The sequence below is a fragment of the Aplosporella prunicola genome (assembly GCF_010093885.1).
Source record: "Aplosporella prunicola CBS 121167 unplaced genomic scaffold K452scaffold_36, whole genome shotgun sequence".
In the NCBI taxonomy this organism is placed as follows: domain Eukaryota; kingdom Fungi; phylum Ascomycota; class Dothideomycetes; order Botryosphaeriales; family Aplosporellaceae; genus Aplosporella; species Aplosporella prunicola.
Window position 1 is genome coordinate 70,365 of NW_022983564.1, and position 14,029 is coordinate 84,393.

Consider the following 14,029-nt stretch of genomic DNA (forward strand, 5'->3'; position numbering starts at 1 on the left):
CCCAGACTGGCCTGTGGAGCCTCAGGTTGCTCATCTTCTGCGGAGTAGATTTTCCATATTATTTTTTGCGGATATCAACACACGCGACTCATGTCAGGTGTACGAACAGGTTAGTTTACATGGGTTCAGCATGCCCAAGATCCAGACGAGGTGCAGACCCCAGCGGCTAAAGGCGCCTCGACACGAGGATGCATTACGCGTCAGGCTCGTTCATTGGCCATTAGACGCTCTCGTGTGATCCATCCGTCTACACCGTACTTTGCTTGGTGGGAGCGAGGCTTAATGAGGCACGGCATCTGACGTCGCTGATGGCAGCATGCTATGTGGTACATCAGTCGGGTGCTTACCTAAGCTAAAGCATTTTCGCAGCTCAAAACTAAATACCTAATAAATATCTAACAATTCTAGCCATCCGAACTTGTATTCAATCATGTTTCTCGTAATGAGAGCGTGAGTATGTACTGTACATATGAGTGTAACCTCAGGCTGCATAGCCAAGAACGAACATGTTTCCCGATCGTCTCTGCCAAGCCACATGGCCTACAGCGAAGTCTTCAGATCCAATCAATGCGATGGCGTGTCAACCGGCAAAACGGATCTGTAGTTATTCGGACTGCAGATGAACGTCACGAACTGCAGCCAAGATCAAACTTATCCGCACTTGCCAATATTCACGGCAACGAAAACAGTAGTTAGGTGGCTGGTTCCAAAATTTGCGTGCTCTCGGGAAACTTTGTCATTAATGACATCAATATTCCGGTTTGGCTGCTCCGAGACCTTTTCCCTTCTGCTGGAACAGATAAATCACTGCGAATTATCTACAGTTAAGTGAGATTGTTGGTATGGTCTTCTCGAGATAGCTTGGTATATAGTACGTGCAGGTAAGAGTCCGTGATTTGGCACTGGCCGTATATGTGCAGAAGAGTATTTGTTAACTTATTTGATACAAGGGCTTAGCCAAAGACAACCCCTTTGAAAGCCCGGTTTGTATAAATGACGAGAGCTTTTTTCAGGTATAATAGACAAGACATTCTGGGAGTTTGGTACGAGTATCATAAGGTGGATAACAATGGCGTACAGAACCCTGTCAGACCAAAACAAGGCCGTGGATAGACCGCTCGCTCTGACAAAACTGTTTAGGGGTAGCTGCTGACGAGATTCAGAAACTAAATCTAGACAACAACATTCCGGCGATCCCCATTGAAAGCCTAAACATTCTACACCTATCTTCCACTTTGGAGACAAACTGCGGTTCATCCTCACGCGACTTGACCAAGAACTCTTGAGCAAAGCTCTCACCATAAACAAGCTTTGGTTTCACAGTAAGGCTCCAATACGGTCGCAACTCACCTGGGGTGACCCCGAGAAAGCAAATGTCTGCCAGCATTCTTCCCTTCGCTAACTGGAGACAACACCCAGATGATATTCTTTACCACTCGATTTCGTCCCGCCGCTAACCAGGACGTTCGCCTTCTTCTGGCACATTCCCAACCAACAGATTGACCAGACCGACTATGAGTTGGTAGAGCGATCGCATTGTTCAGCTCTGGGTTTCCCCTTACTCTCACAATCGACGACCCAAGCTCGCCTAGTATCTTGGATCCAACAGCCGCATACCCGTCCTCCGCTCATTCGAAACCGTTCTAAACATCTGGTCCAACACCTTTCGCGGCTACAACCGTCCTCCAGAGCCCCACCTCAAGCCTCCTCCCCGAACTCCATATTTAGTCCCAGGCATTTCATTGCAGATGGCTAGCAACGAGCCCGCACGGCGCACGGAGCCGGATAAGCGATGATAACAGACAAGGCGGCAATATTCAAAAGCGAGCACCGCACTCATATAAACTGCCAAAATGGTAAGAGAAGAGTTTCGAGACCACAGAATCTACCCGTCATATTGAAGTAGTCCGACACCGATATCATCGCTGCACAACTAGGGTGCCCAGACTATAGCCTTATAGAAACAGTCGCTGGTCTATGAACTTTTCCATACTACCGCACAAGGCCATGTAAGAAGCCAAGACAGCCCTAGCAGATGATGCTCGTCACAAGAAAACCGCAGTGGCGACCCTGGCTATTGCCGAGCAGTAGAAACATTCACCATCGCAATACGTATTGGGAAACCCCTGTAGAGATCGCCCTTTCTGGTGCATAAAATGCTGCGTATGCGGAACCCGCGGATGAGTGGCTTTGAAAGCAGCTAGACCGTGGCCTTCGAAATCATCTAGTCCAGGCCATTGTCTATTCAGCTGTTAGTTTAGCTCTGCAGAGGCCTGGGCCACATCTTTGTAGAGGCTTGGTGTTTTAAGCTCGTTCGGACTTTCAAGACTGTTGGAATACTGCACTGCTTACAGGAACTTGCCAAGGTTGAAGAGAGTTGTCCATGCGTTCGAAGGCTCTTTTCTACGGCTTCACTTTCGCATTCATTTGAACCCTTTTTCTCCACTCCATCCTCTCTGAAGCCTTGTTCAAGGTAAAAGTACTAGGACATTCTCAACGCCTCAGTAGTTATCTTCTGAGAGGAACGCTCCGCAAAAGCCATAGGTAGAAAGGATAAAGAAGCCTGTGCGCAAACACTTCCGGTACATCATAACATGCGGCGGCATGATGCAGAGGGTCAAAGCAAATATTTCCTGTCCTTCAAAGCATGGGTGACGAAAGCGCATAACGAAAACACCGAATCAAACCCATGGCGGCTTGCTTCAGACAGGATTGATATGCAAGATACATGACAGAGAAACTATCCATCAGTGAGAATCCGCATTGTTTGGATGGCGACGGACATGTAGCTTCAAACGCAGTACTGCAATCATACCAACTGCAACTGCAACCTTTAAATATAGGTTAAAAGCCGATTTACTGATACTGAGAAGTATACCGGCTGCCTCAGCGCCTCCTCACTCACATTGATGCCGAAAGAAACCAAGAGGCCTTCGGTAAGGACATTACTCTTTCTGCTAGATATCATCAAGGCTATTGCGCTTCATAAGGATTCCTGATTGGCGTTGGGCAGTTTCCACTACTGAAGACGCTAATGAACCGTTTCAAAACGATCACCATTAAAGAAAACTGAAGATATCAAGCACCAAAAAAGAAAGTTTTAAGTGAAAGAAAGGTAAGGAAATGAAGGTTAGGGAAATAGGGAAGACCCAAGTCCGCTCTAGAAAACCAGCAACCTCAGCCCCGAGACTATAACTCACTGGATCTTAGTTCGATCCGAATTCAACATCGTCGGGGGCCGTGTTCTCAGCCCCAGGGCCGGAAGAGTCTGGTAGCTGGCTTTTGCGGTCTTAAACTTCAGGTTCCTGAGCTTCAGCTTGAGGTTTCTCAGCTTGAGGTTTCTGAGCTTGACCTTGACCGCCAGCATCGATCTTCTTCATCTCCTCCTTCAACCTCTCATTCATCTCCTTCTTTATCTCCTTCCTCACTCTCTCCTTCCTCTCCGCCTTCTTCCTCTCCTTCTCATTCTCCTTAAGCTCTTTCTTCAGCTTCATACGATCATCTCTAGAAATCCTCAAACCATGTCTCGAAATCGTTGTACAAAACCCGGCCATCGTAAGCGAGCTACGGGACGTAAAGCGCGCCTTAAACTGGGTGTACGCGGTCTTGTAAGTGGCAAACATGTTCTGCTGGAAGAACTGCACGACCCAGTCCTTCTCGGTCTGCGTCCACGGCATCTTGAAATCGTTGCGGCTGTTGCGGCGCAAGATCCGGTTCGCCCACGTGTTGAGCTCGGTGATAGATTGCTGCGAGTCCCAGTCGATGTCCGCAACGTAGCTGTGCGCTTTCATCTCGCCCGTTATGTCGTCACGGACGTACAGCGGGAGCCGGGTTGCTTGGTCGAAGACGGTGCCATCTTCGAGAGTCTTGTACCGGCCGAGCTTGAAGGTCGTGCCGTCCTCTTCTTTGATGGCATCATAGTCATCCTCGTCGTCGTCGTCATCATCAGGCATTTCTGTGGTCCGGCGGTGGACTTCCTTGCAGAACTCGGTCAATTCCCGTCCGAGCTGTTGAATAGCTTCTTCTTCGGGGATATCCTGTGCTCTCGCGTAGTCCCGGAGGCGGGCTGCATCAATCATCTTCGAGACCCAGCGCTTGTACTGGTAGTTCCGAGCGAAACATGCAAGCGAAACGTGCAAGCGCCCGCTTGCTTTGGGGCCAAGCAACATCCCCAAAGTCGTAAGCGCCGCCGTCAACGCCGCTCTCAACATCCTCTTCAGTGTCGCTAGCAGCGTCGCTAGCGGTAGATTCGTGTCCATCGCCAAGCAGGAAGCCTTCAGGTAGTTCGTCCAGCATTATGTCCAGTTCGGCATCAGGCCAGAAGTCGAATTCGGCGTTGTCTTCCTCCGTGAAGAGCGAGATATTCTCCTCAGCCGTTTCCCTGAGTCCCTTGGCCAGCTCCATGACCAATGCCCAAGTGTATGCCATCGAGCCTTTGATGACGTCTCCCGGAGCAGCGTTGAAGACCGGCTCGATCTCATACAGAAACTTCCACATGCCCTTGGAGATAAAGAACGATGCTTCCTCATTGGAGAGGCCGTTCGCGTTGCGGAAAGCAATGAACTCGGGTCTGTCGCACACTTTTGACGTCCAGCGCTGGTACAGGTACAAGTTGGCCAGCCAGCCGATCTGTTCTTTGTTCAACTTGTTCCGGGAAATGTAGGCGAGGACCATGTTTGTTGCGCTGTGTCTTTGGAAGGAAACGGTTGTCAATGGCCGATTAAAGCCGACACTATCGTCTTGGAATAAGGGCCGGGTATGAGCAGCTGTTTTAATTGAAAGGCTTTTGCGAATAAAATGTGTTAGGGTACGTACTTTTGTGCGTCGCTGAGCGGCTTGACGTGGTAGACCGTCGATGACGTCGGGTAACAGGGCCAAATAGTGCTTGATTAACCGAGTGCTCTTTAGGGTGTAAGCAGGAAGCTGCTTCGGGTCGCAGAAACCGAAAGAAGTCGTGGGTGAGTTTTGGAGAGAAAGAGTGCTTGGTAAGTTAAACTTGAGAGGGGCGTGGAACAACAACACTCCCACTGCCACCGCTAAGTCAAAAAAGGCTAGCCTTGGGAAAGACTTATAGGTGTTAAAAACCACTTCCGACAGTAGCGGCGGGCGCGTTTCTGTTAAGAATCTTCAAACATCAAACAATATTAACTTTGTTGTCATTGTTCTTTGATAACAGCGAAAGCTCCTGTTAACCGTTACTTTATTTGGTCTTCAACTTTCAATGCTTGTTGCTATGTGCCAGTTATTGTAATAAAAGCGGCATGATCTTTTACGGTTTCCATTTATTGTATGTTTGCAAATCGTGAAGCTGTCGAAACGTTGGCCATCTATAATAATTTGCCATAGTCGCGCTGCATTGTAGATCAGTCAAAAACTTCCAAAGCCCAACAATTGGTTGCAAGATTTATTAAATCACAAGCCACGCCTGTTAGGTGGCAATGCATCAGTGAGATGCCATGCCCAAAACCCACCACACCGAAACGGTCCTAGCACCTCTCGCTTAGCGCTCCGCTCTCTCCGCGCGTCCCGTCCCGCGACACCTTCGATCTATCCCCACCACCACCACCTCATCATTCAAACATTGAGCGAGACGAATGGAAATCAGTTTTCACTCTTCCCGCACTTTAGGAACATGGCTGACCTCCTCCAAGCGTGCAGCACCAGCAAGGCGAAACTCAGCATCAATCGTCGCCTTCGCTTCTGCCTTCCTTCCATCTCTTCCCAACCCCAGCCTCTTCCGCCTTTCTTCTTGCAGTCCGCTCCAACAATCCACCAACGGCAACAGCAACTCAGCCCGCTAAATTCCAACCTCAATGGGAAAACGCCGTGCGGCTTACGGCTTGATGTGTCCGTTGATAGGCCAACAACGGGCGGCAACGACTACCCCGCACCCCGCACCCAGAACACCCACACGGGGCCGGTGCAGCCAACGCCCGCAAGCCCGATGCGTAAGTTTGATCGACGCATATCACGGCCTTTGTCTTCCTTTCCACTCGCTCCGCTTTAGCGCTCCACTCTCTCGACGCTTTTCCTCTTTCTGCCACCGACTCAATGGCACTGTCTGCGCAGCCTCAACTCTACCCCGCAGGCTTGGCTATTTCGGGCCGAGCCGATCGCCATCGCAGTCCAGGGCTTACGGTTGCGGCGTTACGCTTGCGATTTGCGGTGGCGTGCCGCTGCCGCCTGACTGAGGAGATCGCACTAGCATCTAGTCGTCAGGATGGGCTGCCCGCCCCCGGTGTCAGTGCCAGTGCCAGTGTCGCGGTCTGGCTGAAGGAGGCACGGACAGAGAGGAGGGCGTGTGAGCGCTCGACTTTTCTTCCCCCTCCAGCCCCAGATGAGGCTTGTTTTGTTCCAAGATTTTTCTTTTTTTTCACAAAAAGGAGGGAAACATGCACAACGACGCATTATCCATGTAATATCCGTCTTTCACTCCCACCATCCTCCCACCCCGCTGTAGTAGTGTCCACTCGCCCCGCCTCGACATCCCTCCGCAACTCCTCGTCAATCATCGTGTCAATGCCGACCTCTTTCTTCCCTCCCTTTTTTGACGTCGCCGTCTTATCCGAAATACGATCAAAATCCCCCTCGCCACCCACCCCGTTCCTCTTACCGCTCTTGAATCCGTGCAATGAGAACCCGCCCTCCGAGGAGAGCGCGCCGGCGCTCTTGCTGCCGGTTTTGTTGGAGCAAGGTACATGCTTGCGCACGCGTGCCACCGCGTGCATCAGGATCGGCCGCAGCATCGGGATGCAAGAGTTGATGATGGAGATGGTAGTCTCGAGGACTGTCCACGCAGCCGACGGCTGCATCGAGTATGTCATGTCGTAGAAGTCAAGGTGGAGCATGACGAGCATGCGGATGATGGAAACTGCGGTAATGCTAGGGGCCCCAGCGACGTTAGTGGGTGATGATGGGAGGAGCTGTGCGAGACGACATACGAAAACCCCAGGCCGAACATCAGACACAAGCCCCATTTGGTGCGTCGGTCCATCTGCAGGCCAAGCACCAGCGGCAGAGGCAGGAGGATGATGATGAGGTCGGTGACCATGTTCAAAGCGCCGATGATGGCGAAGCTGATTGGCCTGCTGCCGCAAACCAGGCCAGGGATAAGCGGATCCCAGTTTCCGGCAACAGGACGGCATATTAAGAAGATCTGGAGCGCGTTGGCGATGAAAATGGCCACGATGAGACCCAGACACCAGTAAACGGCTGTTTGGAAACGCTTCTGGGGGAAGACGCGCAGGTAGAAAGCCAGGTAGGAGCACTTGACTGCGGCAATGGAGAGGCCGTAGACGAACTCAAAGGCTACTAGGACCTGGAGGTGTTGTAAGCAGCAGTGTGCATGAAGGGATGGATGGAGACAGTCACGAACTTTGAAGTTTGCGGAGACATTGGGTATGCCAATCTCAGCCATATGCATGCCCATGCCCCAGAGGGCCCATAGGTAACAATGGACGATCAGCTGGATAACGCCGGACTACAAGAGGTGAGTGGGAGCGAGTCAGTCGATGATAATAGGCTATATGTACCAGAGCCACAAGGGAGCACCAGTCATCGGCGCCAAGGCGCTGCTGGCGAACGATGCGCGAGGCAAAGCGCAGAGCGACCAGGACGGCGCAAATGGCCACCAGCAAGGTGCCAACGTTTAGGAGGACGCGCACATCGCTGAAGCGGTAGATGGGGTAGGTGTTGCGTACCGCCATTAGTAGCTAGGTATAAGCAGCTACATGGGCAAGATCAACAGAGTTGATCGGCGACGGGCGATGATTGTAGATATTATTAGGCATGGTCATCCGATTTCAGATCCGAGTAAATCCGGGATGAAGTGCTGCATGGTACGACCGAAAGAAAAAAAAGATTCGCAGAACGTTTTGCGTTCAGGCGTGCAGTCGCGGCGTGCCTGACGATCGTGGGGAACGGATGGTCGGCCCTTTTGTTTTTTGACTTCTTCCTTCGCGCCATGTATTCGCAGTAGGGAGACCCTTAATCGAGGCCGAGGCCCTACCCCTAACTAGCCATGGCCCCACCGCAGGGGTCAGATAAAGAGTCGTGGCGTGTCATGAATTCCCGTGCTTTTCTGCTGAAACATTTTGTCTCTCGCAGCAATGGGCATCCCGACCGAGTTTGACTTTGTCATCGTGGGTGGAGGCACGGCGGGCCTCGTCGTGGCCGCGCGCCTGAGCGAGGACCCTTCCAAGACGATTGCCGTTATCGAGGCCGGCGCGAACCGCAAGGGTGATCCCCGCATCGATGTCCCCGGCCTGATGGGCACCCTGTACGAGGATCCCGCCTACGACTGGAGCTACATTACCGAGCCGCAGACGGCCCTGGACGGCAGGCAAATTGCGTGTCCGCGAGGCAAGGTGCTGGGCGGCTCCTCGGCCCTCAACTTCTCCGCCATCCTCTACCCCAGCAAGGCCGACTTTAACGACTGGGCCGAAATCACCGGCGACCAGGGCTGGAGCGCCCACGCCTTCGCGCCCTATCTCCGCAAATTCCAGACGTGGACCCCGGCGTCCGAGGCCACGAAGAAGCAGCTTCGCCTCGACTACATGGAGGATGCGAACCAGGGCAACAACGGGCCCCTGAACGTCACTATCCCCGATGGCTACGGCCCCTTCCACGAGGCCTGGGTCAACGGCTTCGACGAGCTGGGCCACCACTCCCGCAGCGACCCCATTGGCGGCGAGAATTTGGGCTCCTTTACCAGTCCGCTGTCCATCCACCCGGAGAGGCGCACCAGGGAGTATTCCGCGTCGGCGTACTTCACGGATGAGGTGGCTCAGCGGCCAAACCTGCACGTCTTCACCGAGACGACGGTCGAGAAGCTCGAGTTCGCCGAGGGTGACGCCGCTCCGCTGCGGGCCACGGGCGCCAAAGTGATCCGCAAGGACGGCTCGCGCGCAACGATTTCCGTCAAGGACAGCGGCGAGGTGATTCTCGCGGCCGGGTCAATCCAGTCACCGCAGCTGCTAGAGCTGTCCGGCATTGGCAACGGGGAGATCCTCAAACAGCACGGCATCCCAGTGAGGATCCACAACGCGGGCATCGGCGAGAACCTCCAGGACCACACCCTCTCGAGCGTCAGCTACGAGATCGCCGACGACCAGATGTCGGCCGACAACGTGCAGCGCGACGCGTCGCTGCAGGCGGCCGTGATGAAGATGTTCGAGGACTCGCACGACGGGCCGCTGGCCGGCACGCTGCTGAGCATCGCGTACCTGCCACCGGTCGACAAAGACGGGACCGTGGACCGGGCCGAGCTGGCCACGCTCATCGAGGAGAGCCTCGCCTCGTCCACGGACGCCGACTTCCCCGCCCGCAAGCGCCAATACGACATCCTGCGCGCCCGGCTCGCAAACCCGCAAGAACCCTCCGTCGAGCTCATGTACCTGCCCATGCAGCTCAACAACGACGCGCAGCGCAACACAATGCGGCAAATTTTCGGCGGCGCCGAGCCAGGCAACTACATCACCGTGGTCGCGATCCTGAACCACCCCTTCTCGCGCGGCAGCGTGCACATCCGGAGCGCGGACCCGCTCGCCCCGCCAGCAATCGACCCGCGCTACCTCTCGCACCCGCTCGACCTCGAGCTGCAGGCCCGCCATGTCCAGTTCCTGGAGCGCTTCGTGCAGACCAGCGCGATGCGCGCGGTGCTGAAGGAGGGCGGGCGGCGCGTGCCCAGCGCAGAGCGGGATTCAGCCGATTTAGCCACGGCGAAGCAGATGGCGACGGAGCGCGCGTTTACGTGTTTCCACCCCTCGGGGACATGCGCCATGATGCCGCGCGAGCTGGACGGCGTCGTGGATACTAGGCTAAAGGTGTATGGCACGGCTAATCTGCGCGTTGTGGACGCGAGCGTGTTTCCGCTGGAGACGCTGGGCAATATCCAGGCGACGGTGTATGCGGTTGCGGAGAAGGCGGCGGATATGATTCGCGAGGATGGGGCGAAACGGTAGAGGTAGGCGTTTTGGGGGGTGTGAGGGGTGGGGGCTTTGGAGGGTGTGAGATGCACATACACACACACACACACACACACACACACACACACACACACACACATACACATATATATATGTATATACAACGACGGCAGGATCAACGTAACGAGGACAGGATAGGACTCTAGGGGCTGGTACACTACCTATACACTTGTAGCGAAATTTGGATTTAGATACGAAATAATAAACACCGTTTCCTAACCACGCACATTGCAGATACCTAGATGCATTGTCTATATTACCCGCTGTGATCGACGTACTGATACATAGTCAGAAAAATATGCAATTGAATGATCATGCAGCCAAGCAAGCAGTTGTTGTCTTCTCGTAGTTATGCAGTGTTAAAATAGTACTTATAAAACAGCTCACTCCTTGCGTGCCTAGCGAGGGTTTCTAGAAACTCTCTGCCTTGTTGATCGCGGATTAGACACTACCTATTAAAAACGTATTTGAAGGCAGCGGTTAGCACTTAAGTTCACTATTCCAGCAATTATACAAGGCTGGTATCTACGGACGTCAAGTGACAAGCCAGTGTAGCTCAATGGTTTAAGAGTAGAGTGCGGAATAGCCCGGGCGAAACTAAAACAGTGCGCTAAATTGACGTAAAATGTAGACTGTAAGTGAAGGCTTGAACTCACGACTCGTGAGGAGTTGAGGACGCAGTAATACCTGTGTGGACGGCAAGAAATGCTCACATACCCCAGCAGGCAGCGCACACGCTAAACCTCACTTCCTTTCCGGGCTTAGCCTACTTCACACGCACCCCAAGCACCTTACAACGCTCAGCACAAGAAACATACCATTACACCAGCACAATCTCACCCACCTTCACCTCCTCATCACCAACGCACGCCTCTCACCACAACGCGCCTGGCAGGCTCTCACCACAACAACCCTCACAATGACGAACCAGCTCCCACCCGACCCCACCTCCGCGCCCAACACCACCTACGCCTCAACAATGTTCACGCCCTTCCGCGTCGGCCGCTACATCCAGCGCCCCGACGGCAGCGTGATGGACCAGGCGCAGCGCTTCCCGGTCCGCTTCCTTGTCCATGGCGACGTGCTGACGTATGGCTCTGGGCGCAGACATAGGGTGCTGTGGGATGACCCTGATGTCGTGGCAGGCTTGAACCGCGAGATTGCTAGACTGTGCGCGCGTTATGGTGGTGAATTTTCGTACCGGTTCCACATCTCCTACAGCCACAACCTCCTTCATCTCGTTTCTTATTCTCGCTTGCTTTCTTTCCTTGCGAAGTGAAGACATTTGTAATTGTGGATGCTCATACTACTGACAAACCTCTCACTCACAGACGCGCGCGTCCCCTGGTCCGCCCGCGAACAGACCTGGCTCCGAATGATGCTGCACCTCCAGCCGCGAGTGACGCCCTCGCATCTCAAGAACCTCTACGCCCGCGACTGGGTCGGCCGCCGCGTCGTCGTCAGCTGCGAGCTGTTTGGCCGCTGGGTGCGCGTGTGCACGCCGCGCAGCGAAAGCGATATCAGGGTTGCGATTATGTACTATCGCTGAGGCAGGCAGGGATGCGCTGGGCTTTGGGCTGGGATTGGAAGTCTACCTGTTGCGTGCTTGCGTTGGATTATGGTATGGGGAAGGCTGGCTGTGGAGGATGGTGCTTGCTGTCTGCCCGCCGGCCTTTAGGCGTACCTTGATGCTGCTATACTGTATAGCTGCCTCTTAATTGTCGCTTGGGAAGCTTAATAAAGCCCCTATTACGGTTTACTTGGTTTACTAGCTGCTACAAACCCTTCCAAACCCTCCTAAAGAGACGTCTGTACACCTATACACCTAGCCCTACCCTGAGCTGGCTGTGTACGGTACTTTATTCCCGTATTGTTTCAGCATTGAGCCGCTTTAGTCTTTCAAGTAGCGAGGTAAATGGTTTAAATGATTAGAATTCACCTCCAATTACTGACTCGTGTAGTTGAATACTATCATGAAGAGAATATAAGAGGCCGGCAGTAAGCAAAACAAACATAAATACGGGCACACAATAGAATACTCACTGGGTCTTTCTAGCATGTTGGGGTGACATGCTATTCAATGCTAAAGGAAATAGATTTTGTTTTTTCTTCACAGTCGTTCATTCATACTAACAGGCATACTCCGTGGACATACAAGTTTCTTTCAAAGCAGACTTCACAAACGGTGATTGATCTCAAGGCCAGAGGAGTCGAGGTCAGTTCAGCTTCCATTTACAAAGAAAAGGGGCAGTTGAAGCGGTCAGAGGCAGCCCTGCTTTCTGAGGAATTCCTTCTCCTCTTCAGTCAAGAGCTCCGCTCTGTCGTCCAAGTTGGGGAGGTCAGAGCTAAGCCTGTCCCTCAATCTGTAATACAGGACAGCATGAGCGAAATTCTTCAACGAGCACAGCTTAAACGTCCAAACCTCGCCATTGTCCTGGAGCGCACGGCCCTTGAAGTGCTCGTTGTAGTGCTTCCGTACTGCTTGGTAGCCCAGATTTGTCCTAAACAAGTCTTGGACAAACTCGCGCTCCTCTTGGGTCCATGGGTTCCAGGCCTGCCTATTCTTGGCGTTCAAATTCTGCTCATTCTGGTCTTCCAAGTTCTGCCCATCCCTGCCATCCAAATTGAGGCGTCTAACAGTCATGTGGAGACTCCCCAAGGTGCGCGGCCTAAACTCCCAAGACTTGCCATCGCTTTCGAACGTACGACCTTCGAAGTGCTTATTAAAGCGCTTCAGGATTGCGGCGTAGTCTGAGCTTTCCTTGCAGAGTTCCCTGACGAACTCGACCTCCTCCTCAGACCAAAAATACCAAACCCTCTCATCCCTGCCATCCAACTTATGGCGGTGGACAGCAGAGATGAGACTTGACATGGTGCGCGGCCTAAACTTCCAAGCCTTACCGTCGATGTCGAACGTACGACCGTCAAAGTGCTTATTATAGCGCTTCAGAATCCTGTCGTAGCTCAATTTCTCCATGCATAGTTCTCTGACGAACTCACGTTCCTCCTCGGACCATAAATCGCCAGACAACTTACCCCTAGTATCGCCTCTTTTAATTTTGAAGCGAAAAATCGCCCCGGAGAAAATCTTTTCATGCCGTTCCTTAAACTTCCACGTCTGGCCCCGACACGTAAGTGTGCGGCCTCGGAAGTGATCGTTGAACCTCTGCCGCGCCTCGTTATGGGTAATGCCCTTGTTCTTTTGGAACACGTCGCGGAGGAAGTCCAGCTCCTCCTCGGACCATGGTAGATGAGGCAGTTGTAGTTGCCGGCCGCCGAGTTTACACCAGCACCTGCGATACCAGGCATTGAGGCGCTTGATGTCGGTCCTGCTGTCCCACGAGACCTCGAAATGAGGCTTGCAGACCTTGACAGCAGAACCGCTACGCCTGTCAATCAAGTGGAGTGGCAGCCGCGTCGCTTGGTCGAAACGCGCGTTTCCTGGCACGGCCTTGTAGCGGCCGACTCGGAAAGGGATGAAGTCTTCTTCGCCTTCAATGCCATTGACATCTTCGGCGTTCTCATCACTGTCGTCCTCGGAAGTGCTCTCATCGGCACCGTGCTCTTCCGAATCGACAACCATGTCGTCGATGTCTTCAATCTCTCCGTCATGACGGACATGGTCGAAACCTGCGCCACGGGCGGAAACAGTCTGTGACATACTAGGAGATCGTTCTGCGGGTTCAGAAATAACTGTTGATTCAAGTTTGCTCATACTCGGCAAAGTAAACTGGGTATTCATATTGAGATGACAAGAAAATATACGAGATTTTTAAGACCTCGCGACAAGACTTGTCAATGTACAGTGCATGTCATTGTTTGCTGTTTGAAATCGAGTCACAATGTTGTGAACGCTGTGAGCATAGTATCTACAAGTCCTAGGCATCACAAGACAAGCATTTCTGGCTAGATGCCTGTTCATACGCGGCGGCGACATTACTCTCGGCACGCTCCGCGCTCTACGCAGAATCATGGTGTGAGTTAATAGAAGTTGCCCTATTAAGCCGTTAGTTGCCAGAACAACCATACGAAACTAAGGCACT

General features: G+C 53.0%; 5 protein-coding genes across 5 annotated transcripts; 2 read left to right on the forward strand and 3 right to left on the reverse strand.

Moving 5' to 3' along the window:
• Positions 1-3,290: 3,290 nt before the first annotated feature.
• Positions 3,291-4,674, reverse strand: K452DRAFT_312762 (uncharacterized protein; the record flags this gene model as incomplete). The annotated part of the gene is made up of 2 exons (XM_033543583.1): positions 3,291-4,066; positions 4,089-4,674. 2 exons carry the CDS (start codon positions 4,672-4,674, stop codon positions 3,291-3,293), a joined length of 1,362 nt encoding a protein of 453 aa, XP_033392672.1.
• Positions 4,675-6,360: 1,686 nt separating this feature from the next.
• On the reverse strand, positions 6,361-7,706 carry K452DRAFT_362205 (uncharacterized protein; the record flags this gene model as incomplete). The annotated part of the gene is made up of 4 exons (XM_033546486.1): positions 6,361-6,882; positions 6,942-7,318; positions 7,376-7,480; positions 7,533-7,706. 4 exons carry the CDS (start codon positions 7,704-7,706, stop codon positions 6,408-6,410), a joined length of 1,131 nt encoding a protein of 376 aa, XP_033392673.1. The 3' UTR covers positions 6,361-6,407.
• Positions 7,707-8,108: 402 nt separating this feature from the next.
• K452DRAFT_322101 (GMC oxidoreductase) lies at positions 8,109-10,196 on the forward strand (the record flags this gene model as incomplete). The annotated part of the gene is made up of 1 exon (XM_033544467.1): positions 8,109-10,196. One exon carries the CDS (start codon positions 8,109-8,111, stop codon positions 9,960-9,962), a length of 1,854 nt encoding a protein of 617 aa, XP_033392674.1. The 3' UTR covers positions 9,963-10,196.
• Positions 10,197-10,905: 709 nt separating this feature from the next.
• On the forward strand, positions 10,906-11,535 carry K452DRAFT_302352 (uncharacterized protein; the record flags this gene model as incomplete). The annotated part of the gene is made up of 2 exons (XM_033542577.1): positions 10,906-11,173; positions 11,318-11,535. The coding sequence occupies 2 exons, from the start codon at positions 10,906-10,908 to the stop codon at positions 11,533-11,535; spliced, it is 486 nt and encodes a 161-aa protein (XP_033392675.1).
• A 711-nt stretch (positions 11,536-12,246) lies between these two features.
• Positions 12,247-13,728, reverse strand: K452DRAFT_302353 (uncharacterized protein; the record flags this gene model as incomplete). Its single annotated transcript, XM_033542578.1, has 1 exon — positions 12,247-13,728. One exon carries the CDS (start codon positions 13,726-13,728, stop codon positions 12,247-12,249), a length of 1,482 nt encoding a protein of 493 aa, XP_033392676.1.
• Between the last annotated feature and the right edge of the window lie 301 nt (positions 13,729-14,029).